General features: G+C 66.6%; 3 protein-coding genes across 10 annotated transcripts; all 3 read left to right on the top strand.

Annotated features, from left to right (window-relative positions):
• Window positions 1-613: 613 nt before the first annotated feature.
• On the top strand, window positions 614-6,413 carry FES (FES proto-oncogene, tyrosine kinase). 6 transcript variants are annotated; one of them, XM_003641868.5, is made up of 19 exons: window positions 614-713; window positions 1,392-1,642; window positions 1,723-1,896; window positions 1,971-2,067; window positions 2,263-2,446; window positions 2,718-2,855; window positions 2,946-3,065; window positions 3,144-3,266; window positions 3,342-3,528; window positions 3,632-3,709; window positions 3,928-4,137; window positions 4,467-4,589; window positions 4,755-4,808; window positions 4,893-5,011; window positions 5,202-5,296; window positions 5,417-5,540; window positions 5,609-5,766; window positions 5,951-6,073; window positions 6,174-6,413. In XM_003641868.5, the coding sequence occupies exons 2-19, from the start codon at window positions 1,418-1,420 to the stop codon at window positions 6,314-6,316; spliced, it is 2,475 nt and encodes an 824-aa protein (XP_003641916.5). In that variant the 5' UTR covers window positions 614-713; window positions 1,392-1,417; the 3' UTR covers window positions 6,317-6,413. The 6 variants fall into 6 exon arrangements, 5 of the variants coding, with proteins under 5 accessions (XP_003641916.5, XP_015147646.1, XP_015147644.1 ...); XM_015292160.4 differs by having other exon boundaries at window positions 1,352-1,642; XM_015292158.4 differs by having other exon boundaries at window positions 614-884.
• Window positions 6,414-6,558: 145 nt separating this feature from the next.
• Window positions 6,559-14,135, top strand: MAN2A2 (mannosidase alpha class 2A member 2). 2 transcript variants are annotated; one of them, XM_046899209.1, is made up of 24 exons: window positions 6,559-6,648; window positions 7,082-7,235; window positions 7,387-7,638; window positions 7,745-7,889; window positions 7,985-8,156; window positions 8,246-8,373; window positions 8,461-8,634; window positions 8,940-9,126; window positions 9,210-9,387; window positions 9,523-9,725; window positions 9,798-9,980; window positions 10,135-10,249; window positions 10,362-10,429; window positions 10,572-10,737; window positions 10,846-11,082; window positions 11,175-11,297; window positions 11,394-11,508; window positions 11,592-11,725; window positions 11,810-11,951; window positions 12,030-12,163; window positions 12,410-12,487; window positions 12,743-12,934; window positions 13,020-13,130; window positions 13,506-14,135. In XM_046899209.1, exons 2-24 carry the CDS (start codon window positions 7,104-7,106, stop codon window positions 13,656-13,658), a joined length of 3,522 nt encoding a protein of 1,173 aa, XP_046755165.1. In that variant the 5' UTR covers window positions 6,559-6,648; window positions 7,082-7,103; the 3' UTR covers window positions 13,659-14,135. The 2 variants fall into 2 exon arrangements, with proteins under 2 accessions (XP_046755165.1, XP_015147669.2); XM_015292183.4 differs by lacking the exon at window positions 12,410-12,487.
• Window positions 14,136-14,971: 836 nt separating this feature from the next.
• Window positions 14,972-15,884, top strand: LOC101751992 (protein shisa-like-1). Of its 2 annotated transcripts, XM_004943975.5 has the most exons (3): window positions 14,972-15,057; window positions 15,342-15,555; window positions 15,631-15,884. In XM_004943975.5, exons 1-3 carry the CDS (start codon window positions 14,994-14,996, stop codon window positions 15,821-15,823), a joined length of 471 nt encoding a protein of 156 aa, XP_004944032.2. In that variant the 5' UTR covers window positions 14,972-14,993; the 3' UTR covers window positions 15,824-15,884. The 2 variants fall into 2 exon arrangements, with proteins under 2 accessions (XP_004944032.2, XP_004944030.2); XM_004943973.5 differs by having other exon boundaries at window positions 15,021-15,555.
• The last annotated feature ends 97 nt before the right edge of the window (window positions 15,885-15,981 follow it).

The raw sequence follows: 15,981 nt of genomic DNA, 5'->3' as shown, positions 1-15,981 counted from the left end.
GCTGGAGCATGTGCAGCAGTGCTGGTCAGCAGTGCCTGCCCTGGCATAGCCCAATGATCCCATCCCACCGTGGCACCACTGGAGTGTGCTGAGGGGTGAAGCTTTGCAGTCTGCCCAAGGCTGCAGGCACCCTGGGAGCATCGCAGTGTGCTGAGGCACAGCTCCGTGAGTGCCCATGCATCAGCTGCTGTGTCTGAGGGCCACACTCGAGGGGTGGTGTTAGAACGGTCCCCATCCATAGTGCTGCACAGAGCCCCAGGTACCCCACCAGCCCCTGAAGCAGGGACAGGGAGAGTGGTTGCAGGCACAGGGATGGCTGAAAGGGCTTTGCTGGGTCAGACCCCTGAGAGGCCCAGGCTGAGGACGGGGTCCACAAGGGCAGTGCACCACAGCCTGGCCCAGCCAAAAGAGAGCCCTGGGGTCCTTCAGGGCCGAATCCTGACAAGAAAGGCCCTTGGTGCGTGGTTGTTGGCAGAGGCAGTGGGGCTGGGGGCTGACAGCCGCAGCGAGTCTGTGTGACACAGTTGGCCCCGAACACGGCAGACTGGCAGGGAGGGGAGGAAACGCAGGAAATCTCGCAATGGCTGTATGGTCAGTGCAGGGTTTCCTGTTCCTCTCTGGGTGCCGGAGCTGCGTCAGGTCAGTTGCACCGGCCCCAGCCCCAGGAACACACCAGCACCAGCGCTGCAGCGGGGACCTGGCGGCACACTCAGGTTGGAGGCACCATGATCAGCAACATGCTGACGGGATGGGGGACCCCTCTGTAGGGCTGGGGGGGTTACTGCCCTCTTCCTCTATTGGGTTCTGGTCTGTGCCGGGACATCTTGTGCTGCGTGGAACTGGGCTGCAGCACCCTCCCACTGCTGGCTGCTTCACTGCTACAGGTCTGGGCACCCCAGGGCCACACGCAGGGACACCTCCAGGCTTGGCACTTTCCCCCAGGGGTCGGCACCCCGTTCCCCTCCCTGCCTGGCTGTCCCTGACATAAGAACAGGGGTGACCCTGCACTGAGGAGGGATGGGGGCTCAGAGCTGCTGGAGCCACATGGGGTTGGGGCTCCCGGCCATGGCGGGGCCACTGTGCCACTGCGCTTGGTCACATGGCAGAGTGATGCTGGTTTTTGATCCCGTGCTTCCTTCTCCCTGGCACTGTCCCTGTGGCAGCCCCCGCTTCATGCTGGGTGAATGCAGCCCTCCCACCTGCTTTGAATGTGTTTTGCAAGGCAGATCGTGCAGGGCACAGTCTGTCCCCCAGCAAAGCAGCCCCAGGGCTGACCAGGGCACAGTTGTGGGGAGATTATGGGGGGGCATGGGAGGCAAAAGAGCCCTGGCCTTAGCTGAACACCATGCAGGCTTCGGAGTCGCGGCACAGGCTGCCCCACTGCTCTGCAGCCCCATCCCACCAGGATCACAGTGCCATGGGCTTTGGGCCGGAGCTGTGGTGCCCGAAGGGGCACAGTGAGCTGCTGCGGCTGCAGGACAGCGAGCTGCGCCTCCTGGAGCTGATGAAGAAGTGGATGTCACAGCGTGCCAAGAGCGACCGGGAGTACGCGGGGATGCTGCACCACATGTTCTCTCAGCTGGAGAAACAGGAGGGCCTGGGACATCTCCGTGCCACCGACCACAGCAGCCAGATCGGGGAGGTAGGGACACTTCAGTGCACCCCCAGACCTGGCACAAATGGGCAGCCATCCCCATGCCGTGCTGACACCCCATCCTGCAGTCGTGGTGGGTTCTGGCAAGCCAGACTGAGACACTGAGCCAGACGCTGCGGCGGCACGCGGAGGAGCTGGCAGCGGGGCCGCTGGCCAAGCTGAGCATACTGATCCGTGACAAGCAGCAGCTTCGCAAGGCCTTCAGTGAGCAGTGGCAGCAGCTCAGCCAGGAGTACGCCCGGGTAGGACCCTGTGGGCAGTGGGGGGGCTCAGCTCTCAGCCTGAACCCGCTCTGCTGACGGCACCTCCTCTGCAGACCACACAGCAGGAAATGGAGAAGCTGAAGGCACAGTACCGCAGCCTGGTGCGTGACAGCACCCAGGCCAAGCGCAAGTACCAGGAGGCCAGCAAAGGTGGGTGCCAGCCCCATCCCCGCGCACCCCCTGCCGTGCACTGCTATTCCCCCTACCGGCTCCCCTTGAGCTCCACCAGCGTGTCAGGGACATCCAGACCCCCCGCAGCCCTATGGGACGCATGGCACAGCCCTGGGGATGCAGCGGGAGCAGCAGTGCTGAGGGGTGGATGTCTCCCACGGCATCTCCCTGCAGACAAGGAGCGGGAAAAGGCGAAGGAAAAGTACGTGCGCAGCCTGTGGAAGCTCTATGCCCTGCACAACCAGTACGTGCTGGCTGTGCGGGCGGCTGCGTTGCACCACCACCATCACTACCAGCGTGCTCTGCCCACCCTGCACGAGTCCCTCTACAGCCTGCAGCAGGAGATGGTCCTTGTTCTGTAAGAGCCCTGCACCCCGCTGCCCCACCCCAGTAATTCTTCCTGCACCCTTGTTGCCCTCAAGAACTGGAGATGTTCCCTCTCCCTCCCGGAGCCCCCAGCCTCAGGCGCTGTCCTCACCCCATTGCCTGCCCCATGAACGCCCTTTGCCTGGTACTGCAGCCATCACAGATGGGGTCAGCACCACGTGACCCCGGGAGCAGCCACCCCAGGCACTGCGGGGCTATGGGGCTCAGGAGGGTGGCAGCTCCCAGCACATGCATCCCTGCAGGAAGGAGATTCTTGGGGAGTACTGTAGCATCAGCAGTCTGGTGCAGGAGGACGTGCTGGCCATCCACCAGGAGGTTGCCCACGCCGTCGAGATGATCGACCCCGCCACTGAGTACAGCAGCTTTGTTCAGTGCCACAGGTACAGCGGTGTGGCTTTGAGCATGGTGCGGCACAGTGCCACCGGCTGGGTGCAGCAGAGCAAGCGTCAGTGCTGCGCTGGGTCCTGCAGGTACGACTCTGAGGTACCACCGGCAGTGACCTTTGATGAGAGCTTGCTGGAGGAGACAGAGAGCCTGGAGCCAGGGGAGCTGCAGCTGAATGAGCTGACCATCGAGAGCGTGCAGCACTCGTGAGTGGGGCCGGGCCACGGGCAGGGGGGCTGGCAGGCGCATGGCTCAGCACCCACCCAGCACCCATGTCCTTGCAGCCTGACATCCATTGAGGAGGAGCTGTTGGCCAGCAGGGAGGCAGTGAGCAGCAAGGAGCAGCGGGTGTGGGAGCTGCAGGCTGAGCTGCGGGGCGAGGAGCTGGCACTGAGCCCCGGGGAGCGGTGAGGTGCAGTGAGTGGCAGGGCTGGGCTGGGGCTGGGTGGGCAGGAGCTGAGCCTGCTGCATCCCATCCCCAGGGTGCACTTGCTGGGCAAGCGGCAGGGGCTGCAGGAGGCCCAGCAGCAGCTGCAGGGCTTGGTCTGTGCCCAGGCCAAGCTGCAGGCACAGCGGGATATGCTGGCCAACAAGCTGGCAGAGCTGGGCTCTGAGGAGCCCCCTCCCGCCTTGCCCCTGCAGGAGGACCGGCAGTCAGTGTGCTCCACGGTGAGTCCCCCCCACGGCCACCAGAACCACAGTGCTGGGGCCTGATGGGCTCCGGTGGCTCCACACAATGTCCTTCTGGGAGACAGAGCATGTTTTCCCCCAGGATCAGGAGCGCAGTGGGGTGACTGCGCTGGAGACCATCAAGAACCACATCTCGGGCATCTTCAGTCCCAGGTTCTCGGTGAGGCCCTGGGCACCTGCGGCTGCTCTGACCCTGCCCTCATGAGCCTCCCAGCCCCTCGGCACCCACCGCTCCTCCTCTCCTGCCCTGCAGCCCTGTTTCCATTGCTTTCCAGCCCCACTCCTTACCCTGCGGCAGCCCCTCTGCCCTGCTGCCCCTTCCCCCTGCACTGCTGCAGGACCCGGGGGCACAGCTGGACTCACCTCATTTTCACCCAGCTGCCACCTCCCGTGCCCCTCATCCCGGAGGTGCAGAAGCCGCTGTGCCAGCAGGCCTGGTACCACGGGGCCATCCCGCGCTCGGAGGTGCAGGAGCTGCTGAAATGCAGCGGGGACTTCCTGGTGCGGGAGAGCCAGGGGAAGCAGGAGTATGTGCTCAGCGTGCTGTGGGATGGGCAGCCCCGGCACTTCATCATCCAGGCTGCTGACGTGAGTGACCGTGGCACCGGGGGAGGCCTGGCAGTGGGCAGGTGCCGGAGCTCTGCCCTGGATATGCAGCCACAGGGAGTGACCCCGGTGTCAGTGCGTGGGATGTGTGCTTGTGGCTGTGACTCTGTATGTGTCCTTGCATGGACCAAACCTGGAGCACAGGGTGCAAGCCTGCATCGTGCATACGAACACAAGCTTGTGCCATGTGCGCGTGTGCAATCTCATGCATGCACCCCACGCATTCACACACCCCATGCGTGCAGTTCCCCATGCACGCATCCCACCGCGTGGGCACGCAAAGGTGACCCCGCAGCCTTCCCTCCCTGCAGAACCTGTACAGGCTGGAAGGCGATGGCTTTCCCACCATCCCGCTGCTCATCGACCACCTGCTGCAGAGCCAGCAGCCCATCACCCGCAAGAGCGGCATCGTCCTGACCAGAGCCGTGCTCAAGGTGAGGGTGGGCAGCAGGAGGCAGCAGAGCCCTGCGCAGAGCGCAGCTCCAGCAGCTGCCTCCATCCACCTGCGTGACGGATCCCCGTGAGGGGGAGCTGCAGGGCAGGGGGAAATGCTGCTGGGGCTGGGGGCTGCTCACCGACCTCGGGTCTGCTGCCCGCAGGACAAGTGGGTGCTCAACCATGAGGACGTGCTGCTGGGGGAGCGCATTGGCCGGGTGAGTTGGGTGCTGGGTCCTGGCAGCAGTACAGCCACGGGTGCGCATTGGCAGCTCGGCCAACACCTCCGTGTCCCTCTGCAGGGGAACTTCGGGGAGGTGTTCAGCGGCCGCCTGCGTGCTGACAACACCCCCGTGGCGGTGAAATCCTGCCGGGAAACCCTGCCGCCCGAGCTGAAGGCCAAGTTCCTGCAGGAAGCCAGGTCTGTGTGCCTGTCACTGTCCCGGCCCATCTGTGAGTCCTAAGGACTCGGGGCTGCTCAAACCCACTGGGATGCAGAGGTGTTATGGCTGAGTGCCGGCTGGGCAGAGTCCCCGGGACAGCACAGAGGCGGCTGTGCTGGGGACAGATGGGCCCCCGCCTGCTCGCAGTGCCGTTTCTTTTCCCCGCAGGATCCTCAAGCAGTACAACCATCCCAACATCGTCCGGCTCATCGGCGTCTGCACCCAGAAGCAGCCCATTTACATCGTCATGGAGCTGGTGCAGGGTGAGTCCTGCGGCCTCTGCAGCCCTGCTGTGTGTGTGAGTGAGCTCAGCCCAGCGCATGACCTCCCTCACCGCAGTGCACTGCAGCAGCCGCCCAACAGCTCCACACACTGCGTTGCAGGAGGGGACTTCCTGAGCTTCCTGCGCAGCGAGGGGCCCCACCTGAAGATGAAGGAGCTGATCAAGATGATGGAGAATGCCGCGGCGGGCATGGAGTACCTGGAGAGCAAGCACTGCATCCACAGGTGGGCTGGGGGCACTGGAGCTGGGACCCCATTAACGGGTGCACAGCTGATGGCTTCGAGCTTCCCAGGGACCTGGCTGCCCGCAACTGCCTGGTGACAGAGAAGAACACCCTGAAAATCAGCGACTTTGGGATGTCGCGGCAGGAGGAGGATGGTGTCTATGCCTCCACGGGGGGCATGAAGCAGATCCCCGTGAAGTGGACTGCCCCCGAGGCTCTGAATTACGGTATGGGGTGGCATGGGCGCAGTCCGGGACCTTCGTGGCACCGGGGAGGGAACCGGGCAGGCTGTGCTGTGGAATGTCAGAGATTGGGCAGCAGCGTCCTGCTCCCCCCTGGGGCGAGCGGTGGGGACAGGGGCTCCCACCGGGCGGCAGTGTCATCATCCCCCGCTGCCCACCGCATCTCCAGGCCGGTACAGCTCGGAGAGCGACGTGTGGAGCTTTGGGATCCTGCTGTGGGAAGCCTTCAGCCTGGGCGCCGTGCCCTACGCCAACCTCAGCAACCAGCAGACGCGCGAGGCCATCGAGCAGGGTGAGCGGGCAGCGGGGCCGGGGGACCTCGAGCCGTTCCCGACGGGACCGCGGGACCGGGGCCGCCGTCCGTCCGCCCCGTCCATCCTTGCCGCCCGCAGGCGTGCGGCTGGAGCCCCCGGAGCAGTGCCCCGAGGACGTGTACCGCCTGATGCAGCGCTGCTGGGAGTACGACCCTCGCAGGCGGCCGAGCTTCGGCGCCGTCCACCAGGACCTCATCGCCATCCGCAAACGGCACCGCTGAGCGGCTGCGCCCGCCCGGGCGGCGGGGCCGGAGAGCGGCGGGGCCGGAGGTGCGGAGGGCCGCGGTGCGCTGCTGCGAAATAAAAGTCGGCTCTGCAGCGCCGCGTCTGTCGTGGGCTCCGCCGGGCGGTGCGGCGCGACCAGGGCTGGGCGGCACTGCTCCGCCCCGACCCCGAGCTCCGGTGCCGTCGGGGCCGCAGCGCCGCGTCCCGGCGGGCGGGGGCCGGGCAGGTGGGCGGGGGCGGCGGGCGGGGTTTGGCCCATCGCGGCCGCGGCAGCCGGCGGAGGCCGGGCGCGATGTGAAGACGGGGTCGGGCCGCGGAGCCGCGCAGGGTAAGCGTGGGGCGGAGGTGGGGGGGGGGGAACCTCGCCGGACGGTTCCGGCCCGGCACGGCCCCCCGCGGGCCGCCCCCCGGCCTTCCGCTCCGTCGCTGCGCCGGGGCTGCGGGACTCCCGCTCCGCCCGCCCCCTCTCCCGGCCCTGCTGCGGGCCGCACGGCCCCGGGCCCTCCGGGCCCCCCGGCGCAGCCCCCGGCTCCCCCCGCTCCCCGACCCTCCTCCCCCGCTGCTGCGGGCCGGCCGCGTTCTGCCCCGGCGCGGCGTCAGCCGCTATAAATACCCCGGATCAGACCGAGCGGGACGCAAAGGGCACGGGGGGGGTAGGGGGGGAGCGGCACCGGGGGGGGTCCCGGCGGGCGGGGCCGCGGGTGCGGCGCGGCGGACGCGTCCGGAGCCGGGGCTGCCCCCGCGCCCTCTGCCCGCACCAGGTGTGCCCCGCGGCGCTGCGGGATGAAGCTGAAGAAGCAGGTGACAGTGTGTGGAGCTGCCATCTTCTGCGTGGCCGTCTTCTCCCTCTACCTGATGCTGGACCGCGTGCAGCACGACCCCGCGCGCCACCAGAGCGGGGGGAACTTCCCCCGGGTGAGCGGGCGCGGGGCGGGCGGGGATCGTGCGGGGGTCGTGCGGGGATCGTGCGGGTCGGGGCTCCGCCGCTGCGGGGATCGTGCGGGCCGCGCCGCGCCGGGAGCCCCGGGGCAGAACACGGCGCTGACCGCGGCGCCCGCGTCCCCAGAGCCAGATCTCGGTGCTGCAGAACCGCATCGAGCAGCTGGAGCAGCTGCTGGAGGAGAACCACGAGATCATCAGCCACATCAAGGACTCGGTGCTGGAGCTGACGGCGCACGCCGACGGGCAGCCCCCGCCGCCACGCCGCGACAACGGCTCCTGGGCGCTGCCCCCAGAGAGCCGCCCCAGCTTCCTCGCCGTGTCCCCGCAGGACTGCCAGTTTGCCCTGGGGGCCAAAGGCGAGAGCCCCGACCTGCAGGTGAGGGCCCTGGGAGGGCTCCGCAGCGCTCCGTGTGGGGAGAGAGGAGCCCGGCGGCTGCATGCTGCTGGGGCTGTGGTCCCTCCTGAGCTCTCTTCCCCGGCAGATGCTGGCCGTGTACTCCCTGCTGCCCTTCGATAACCAGGATGGAGGTGTTTGGAAGCAGGGCTTCGACATCACCTATGAGCCCAGTGAGTGGGACGCTGAGCCCCTGCAGGTGTTTGTGGTGCCGCATTCCCACAACGACCCCGGTGAGAAGTGGGGTGAAGGCAGACAGAGGGGAGGAGCCATCCCAGCCCCTGCCCTGCCTGACGGTACCCCCGTGACCACCCCCTTGTGTTGGCAGGCTGGATCAAGACCTTTGACAAGTACTACTACGACCAGACACAGCACATCCTCAACAGCATGGTGCTGAAGATGCAGGAGGACCCGCGCCGGCGCTTCATCTGGTCTGAGATCTCCTTCTTCTCCAAGTGGTGGGATAACATCAGTGCCCAGAAGCGGGCTGCTGTGCGGAGGTAGGGCCCACGTTCCCTGTCCGTGCCCAGAGGAGGGCTCTGCCATGGCTCACTACAGTGCTGACCATCTGCCTGGGTGTCCTTCGCAGGCTGGTGGGAAATGGGCAGCTGGAGATGGTGACAGGTGGCTGGGTGATGCCCGATGAGGCGAATTCCCACTACTTTGCCATGATCGACCAGCTAATCGAGGGGCACCAGTGGCTGGAGAAGAACATTGGTGAGAGCTGAGCAGGACGCAGGGCCGGAGGAGTGGGGTGTCGGGGGGGGGAGGCCATGGGGGGTGCTGATGGTCCCTGTTCCTCAGGTGTGACACCGCGCTCGGGCTGGGCCGTCGACCCCTTTGGGCACAGCTCCACCATGCCCTACCTGTTGAAGCGCTCCAACCTGACGGGCATGGTCATCCAGCGCGTGCACTACGCCATCAAGAAGCACTTTGCTGCCACCCAGAACCTGGAGTTCATGTGGAGACAGACGTGGGGTGAGGGGCTGCTGGGGAGGTGGCTGTGGTGGGGGGATCTGCAGGAGTGCTGGCAGCTGGGAAAAGCTGCTGACCACTGTCCCAAATAGCTGAGGAGTAGAGTGCAGGGCTGCAGGGCTCTGCTCTTCAGTGGTTTTGCTCTGCGGGACGGCCCCAAGGTGACACCTGACTGAGCCATTGGCTGGTGTCAGATCTCGTGTACCTGATCTGCTGTGCCCACACACACTCTGCGTGTTCTGGGTCCTCTGCTAGGAGACAGCAGAGGGAGAGCCGTTGCTGATGCTTGTCTGCCCTTGGTCCCGCAGACCCTGAATCCAGCACGGACATCTTCTGCCACATGATGCCCTTCTACAGCTACGATGTGCCCCACACCTGCGGGCCAGACCCCAAAATCTGCTGCCAGTTCGACTTTAAGCGCCTGCCGGGCGGCCGCATCAACTGTCCCTGGAAGGTGCCGCCCCGCGCCATCACTGAGGCCAACGTGGCGGAGCGGTGAGTGCTGTGAGTGCAGGGCTGAGCAGCGCTGAGCAGCACCGCCTGCCGGCAGCCGGCCTCATGCCCTGACCCCACGGCAGAGCTCAGCTCCTGCTGGACCAGTACCGCAAGAAATCCAAGCTGTACCGCAGCAAAGTGCTGCTGGTGCCCCTGGGAGACGATTTCCGCTATGACAAACCACAGGAGTGGGACGCTCAATTCCTCAACTACCAGCGCATCTTCGACTTCCTCAACGCCCAGCCGCAGCTCCACGTGCAGGCAGGTGCAGGAGGGCCGGGCGGCCCGGGGAGCAGCGCTGGGGAGCAGAGCGGTGGGGAATGCAGGCGGGGGGTGGGCAGCGGGAGGAGCCCCCACCGCTCTGCATCACACTCAGAGCTGCGTGCCGTCCCGCAGGCGCAGTTTGGGACGCTGTCTGATTACTTTGATGCCCTGTACAAGAGGGTGGGCATCGTGCCGGGGATGAGGCCGCCCGGCTTCCCTGTGCTGAGTGGGGATTTCTTCTCCTACGCGGACCGGGAGGACCACTACTGGACAGGCTACTACACCTCCCGGCCCTTCTACAAGAGTCTGGACCGCGTGCTGGAGGCACACCTCCGGTGAGGGGCCGCGGGGGGCTGGGGGAGAGCTGGCACCAGGGCAGGGCCGGGGCTGACGCTGTCCCTGCACAGGGGGGCAGAGCTCCTGTTCAGCCTGGCATTGGCCCATGCACGCCGCGCCGGCGCCGACAGCCGCTATCCGCTGTCCGACTACAGCCTGCTGAGCAGCGCCCGCCGCAACCTGGGGCTCTTCCAGCACCACGACGCCATCACCGGCACCGCCAAGGAGGCCGTGGTGGTTGACTACGGAGTGCGGTGCGTGTGGGCGGCAGGGCATGGCCCCGGGGTCCATGTTGGACAGGGGCTGGTGGGCTTGGGGCTGGGTATGGGTGTGGGTGTGGGTATGGGTGTGGGTCTGGGTATGGGGGCCCGTGGGTTGTGGCTCACTCTGTGCAGTGCTGTGCCCCAGGCTGCTGCATTCCCTCACCAACCTGAAGCGTGTCATCATCAATGCCGCACATTACCTGGTGCTGGGGGACAAGGACACGTATCACTATGACCCTGCCACACCTTTCCTCAGCACGGTGAGCTGCACTGCCTGCCTGGTGTGGGCTGGGGGCTCAGGGGTGGTGTTACATCCCTGAGCCAGGCAGGGCTCACAAGGACACCCTGGCTCTGACCCGCACCTCTCCTCAGGACGACACGCGCCTCAACCAGGACTCGCTCCCGGAAAGAACGGTTGTCAAACTGGACGCCTCACCGCGGTAGGGCTGGGTCCTGCTGCCTGAAGTCGGGTCTTGTGGGTGGGGGGTATGGGTGTGTGGCACCTCTGGGTGCTGCAGAGCACAGGGCACGTGGGATGCCATGAGCTGAGCGTGGCCATCCCCATGCAAGCCCACCCCACAGGTTCCTGGTGGTGTTCAACCCGCTGGAGCAGGAGCGCCTGAGCCTGGTGCCGCTGCTGGTGGACTCCCCGCATGTGTGTGTGCTGTCTGAGGACGGGCAGCCGCTGCCTGCCCAGCTCTCTGCACAATGGGGCTCTGCCACAGATGTGGTGCCTGATGTCTACCGGGTAGGGGGTTCCCTGCTGCCCACTGCTGCCATGGGGCCCTGCCCTGCCGGCCGCAGCGCTCGAGTGCCCTCCGTGGAGCCGCTGGCTCAGGGCTCCCACTGCCCACAGCTCTCCATCCTTGCCCGCCTGCCTGCGCTTGGGCTGCGTGTGCTGCAGCTGCAGAAGTCCTTTGACAGCCACACCACGCTGCAGTCCTCTGTGCGTCTGTACCTGCACGGCCGAGATGTGATTGTGCGCAAGCAGGAGGCCGTCCCTGTGCAGGTCTTCCCAGCCGCCCCTGATGACTTCTGCCTGGAAAACCAGCACCTGCGTGGCTGCTTCTCAGGGAGCTCAGGCCTGCTGCAGGTGGGTGCAGGTCTGGGGATTGAAGGAGGGTGGGTGCCTCAGCACTGCCTCATGTGAAGGCAGTTCACTGCCATGCCGCCTTCACCCTGCAGAGCCTCCGCCGTGCTGGGGAGGAGCGGGAGCAGCGGGTGAGCACCGAGTTCTTCATCTACGGCACCCGGACTTCCAAGGACAAAAGTGGAGCCTATCTCTTCCTGCCTGATGGCGAGGCCAAGGTACGGGGCCCCCTGGAGAGCGTGGCTGGCAGTCGTGCCCACGGCTGTGAGATGGTCCTGGAGCAGCAGGCTCAGCACTGCCCTCCTTCCCCACAGCCCTACGCCCCCAAGGACCCCCCCATTGTGCGAGTGATGGAGGGTCCGCTCTTCTCTGAGGTTTCCAGCTACTACCAGCATGTCCAGACCACGGTGCGGCTCTACAATGTGCCAGGTGAGATGATGGGAGGCTGTGCAGGTAGGTCTGGGGCATGGGGTGATGCTGCCCCCAGAGCCCACCCTCACTGCTGCCCGCAGGGGTGGAGGGGCTGTCCCTGGATGTGTCGTGCCTGGTGGACATCCGTGACCATGTCAACAAGGAGCTGGCCCTGCGCTTCAGCACCGACATCGAGAGCGACGACACCTTCTTCACAGACCTCAACGGCTTCCAGGTGTGCCAGCAGGCTGGGGAGGGATGGAGCTGCCCACGGGGATGGTGCCCTTCCACGGAGCCCCCTGACCCCATCCCTCGGCAGATCCAGCCCCGCAGATACCAGCAGAAGCTGCCGCTGCAGGCCAACTTCTACCCCATGCCCACCATGGCCTACATCCAGGACACGCAGAGCCGCCTGACGCTGCACACAGCCCAGGCCCTGGGGGTCTCCAGCCTGGGCAGCGGTGAGGCAGGGCTGTGGGGCTGTTGGGGCCGTGCGGGGCAGCCAGCCGGTGCTGAGCCAGCGTGTGGGCTCTTTGCAGGCCAGCTGGAGGTGATCCTGGACCGGCGCCTCATGCAGGACGACAACCGAGGCCTGGGCCAAGGGCTGAAAGACAACAAGCGGACCTGCAACCGGTTCCGCCTCCTCCTGGAGCGCCGCAGCAGCGCCAATAAGGTGCACGGCAGGGCATGGGGATCGGGCTCCGAGCCCATGGTGGTGTGGAGCGCACGGACACCAGCGTGTGCATGGCTGCAGGTGCCCTGCTGGCACTGCAGGGGATGGGGCTGTGCTCAGGGTGTGGGTATGTGTGTGGGGGTTGCTGTCCTGCTGCGGGGGCATGCTGTCGTCACACTGCTCATCACGGTGTTCTCGTCCTGTCACCTTGTTGCTCTCCATCCTTGCACCCTTTCACCCGTTCAGAGCTCCGGCTTCTTTTCCAAACTGGCCTCCGTGCTTAAAGCCTTGGGCTTCCCCGGCGCCAGGACCGGCAGCCCCGAGGTAACGGCCGGCCCGGCCCCGCCGTGGCTCCCAGTCTCGTGCAGTAGCTGCTAGCTGCTAGCCTAGCCAGGCCCATAGCGGTTTGTAGTCCAACCAGAGGGCTGCGCAGCGCGGCGGCCATTTGGGTGATGAGGAGGGAGAGGCTGCGCATGGCGGGGGGCTCCGGGTGCCTGGTGCCGGTTCTCTAAAGGAGCTGGAGGCCCCGCGGCCCCGGTGCTGCAGCCGCACTGCCGGTGCTGACTTCACTTCTTTCAGGTACAGGACGGCCGCCCGGTCAGCTTCCCCTCGCTGCTGAGCCACTTCACCTCCATGCACCTGAATGCCGAGGCCCTGGTCCTGCCGGTAGCCCAACAGCCAGCCCCGCCGGCCCTGCGCTCCTTCGCACCCCTCTCCACAACCCTCCCCTGCGACTTCCACATCCTCAACCTGCGGACGCTGCAGGCAGAGGTGAGTCGTGGCCCTGTGCGGTGCGAGGATGGGTGACCCTCGGGGTGCTGCTGCCCAGTGCTGTGCCTGAGCCTTGCTCCTGCAGGACGACTCGCTGCCCTCGGCTGAGGCAGCCCTGATCCTGCACCGCAAAGGCTTTGACTGCAGCCTGGAGGCCAAGAATCTGGGGTTTAACTGCACCACCAGCCAGGGCCAGGTAGGAGCTGCACTGGGGCACCCTGCTGTGCCTGGCACCGGGCTTGCCGCAAGCATCCTGTCTTCCAACTGGGCCAGGATAGGGGCAGGAGGGGCCTTCAGACCCCTAGCACCAACATCCCAGAACGGGTGGCTGTTCAGAGGTCCCATGCTGCAGCACCCAGCCAGCTCTGCCCCTTGCCTAAGCAAAACTGCAGGATGCACAGCGGGGTTCTGTAGCCTTGTTTGGGCACTGCATTCCACAGTGAGGAAGAGCAGAGCCTGGGCAGGGTCAACGTGATGCCCTGGGTGCTGAGGGGATGGGCAACTGCTGGTGGGTGTGGTGCGGAGCTGCCCCATCCCGCTCATGGGTGGCACCCCACTCGTCTCTCCCTAGCTGGCGCTGGGCAGCCTGTTCCAGGGGCTGGAGCTGGGCTCCTTGCAGCCCACCTCGCTGACCCTGATGTACCCGCTGGGCACGGCCTCCAACAGCACCAACATCCAACTACATCCCATGGAAATTGCCACTTTCCGCGTCCGCCTGGGGTAGTGCCTGTCAGAGTGGGATGGGAGCAGAGCGGCTGCACGGCACGGGAGCAGCAGTGCCAGCACAGCCCACAGAGACCTGGCCACATGGCTCACAGCAGGCGACTGGTGCTGGGCAGGAGGTGCCAGACCTGCAGAGGCTACTGCCTTCTTATTTATTAGTCCTGCGTTCTCAGATAGATTTCAATGAACTGCTGTGGCAGGGCTGCATGGAGGCTACTGGATGCTGGGCACAGAGGGCATGGGCTGGGCACTGCTCTGAGTGGAGTAGGGTGGCAGCGGGTCAGCGTGACGGCCTCTGCCCTGCTGTGTTTGCACGGCTGCCTGGGAAGGTGCACACCTGGAGCCCCGGGGAGGAGCCTGTGCTCATGCCTGGCTACCACAGCACAGCAACACACAGGTATCAGGGGCCAGGCAGGCGCTGTGGACTGGAACCTGAGCTCACATGGAGCTTGTAGGAAATATGAGTCTGTTTCCAAGAGCCCTGGCCTGTGTCTGGTCTGTGCTTCTCACACCGGTGGGGCTGGGGAGTGGGAGTGGTGCTCTGTGGGGATGGGGCCAGACCTGGCTTCTGTGTGCTGGTGGCAGTGCCGAACCCCTCTGCTCCATGGGGCTCCTGAGGCTGCAGGAAGCTGCACTGTGTCCCGGTAATGTGGATGTTGCACTCTGTACCCCCCCTGGGGCTGATTATTACTGCCAAGGTGCTGGTGGGGAGGGCTGTGGTGCCCTCGAGGGCTGGGCGAGGAGCTGGTGCTCCTGAGCTCCTCTTTTTGCCGGCTGAGCTCCATCTCATTTTGCACCACACCACTCAGCACATGACCTGCCCTGGAAGCAGAGCCACAGGATGAGGAGCTATGGGGCGCAGAGCTTAGGGCTCTGGCAACGGGGTGCAGCTGGGGCGATGCCAGGGGTCCGGTCCTGCCCATCCACAGACACCCAGCGGTGGTTCTGTCAGAGCCCAGCTAGTGGCGCGGCTGGTGGGGGACCAGGGAGTGGGCTGCCCTGCTGCCCGAGGCTGCGGCACAGAGTGCCCCCCACCCTGCACCACCGCCCAGCCCACGGCCCTTGGCCCTCAGCCACGACACCGGGAGCCCAGCAGGGCCGAGAGCCTGACTGGCGCAGATAGGACTCAGTGTCCCGCTGCAGGGTGGGCACGGTGCCCGCAGCCCCGGTGCTGAGCCCCGAGAAGCTCATTAGCGATGCTCCCGCCTCCTGCCCACCGTCCCTGTGGAGCGGGGCACTGAGTGCAGGCTCTAATGGTTGCGAGGCTCCTGATGAGCCGCGCTGGAGGCGGGCGCAGGAAGGGCTGTGGTTTCTGCCTCAGCTGCCTCACCCCAGTATGGCGGGGAAGATGCTGGGTGGGCTCCTGCTCCTCGCTGCAGCTCCCGGCGTCCTTGGGACAGGTATGGCCTTTCGTCCGCCCCGTGAGGCGGGGGCAGGAAGCACTCATCGCCCGCACTGCTCCTGGGCCGCGTCCCCCGGGTGCTCCCGATGTCCCCGGGTGGAGCCGTGCCGGTCGGGGCCGGGGGACGGCGGACTGCGCTGGGGGCGACGGTCGGGCAGAAGCCGGTCCTGGGCAGCACGTGGGGTGGGAAGAACGGGGGGAACGGGAGCCGGGCCGGGGCTGCCCCCTCCTGCATCAGCTCACACAGGCGCTGTGACCCCGGCCCCGCTGCTCCCACTGCAGCCTCATTGCAGAACCTGCACCTGTGTGAGGGCTACGTGGGCCCTGACGGCCGCTACCACCCCGGCTTCTGCTGCCCGCGCCTGACGGACCCGGCCACGCACCGCTACTGCTGCCGGCCCGGCCCGCACGTCCTCAAGGGCTGCTGCTCGCGGCTGGGCGTGGAGGTGCTCACCGGGCTCAACATCAGCGGGCTGCCCGCGCCCGGCCTGCTGCGGTGAGCGGGGCTGCGGGGTGGTGCGGGGCGGGTGGCACCGAGCAGTGCCGGGCGCTGAGTGTCCCCGCCCCGCAGACATCCCCTGGCGCTGCCCTTCGTGGGGCTCTACGGGCTGCTCGTGCTGATCCTCGTGGCCCTCGACCTCGCCCACTTCTACCGCACCCAGCGCTGCGCCCTCGGCCGCCGCCTGCTCCGCGCCCCGTGCCTGCCCTGCCGCTCCCCCAGCTCCGCAGCCCCGGCACCACGCGCTGCCGGCGGGGGGGCGTAGGGTCCCGGTGCCCTCTGCGGGCTGGGGGAGGGCAGAAAAGGGGCACGGGGACGGAGGGGGGAACGAGGGGATAAGGGGATCGGGGGGGCGGCGGGGTGGGGGCAGGCGTGGGCCTCTCGGGGGTGGGGGAAACGGAGAGGCGCGGGGGGTCGCGCCCG

The sequence above is a fragment of the Gallus gallus genome, chromosome 10 (genome assembly GCF_016699485.2).
Source record: "Gallus gallus isolate bGalGal1 chromosome 10, bGalGal1.mat.broiler.GRCg7b, whole genome shotgun sequence".
Taxonomy (NCBI): domain Eukaryota; kingdom Metazoa; phylum Chordata; class Aves; order Galliformes; family Phasianidae; genus Gallus; species Gallus gallus.
This window is presented reverse-complemented; position numbering and strand designations above follow the sequence as displayed.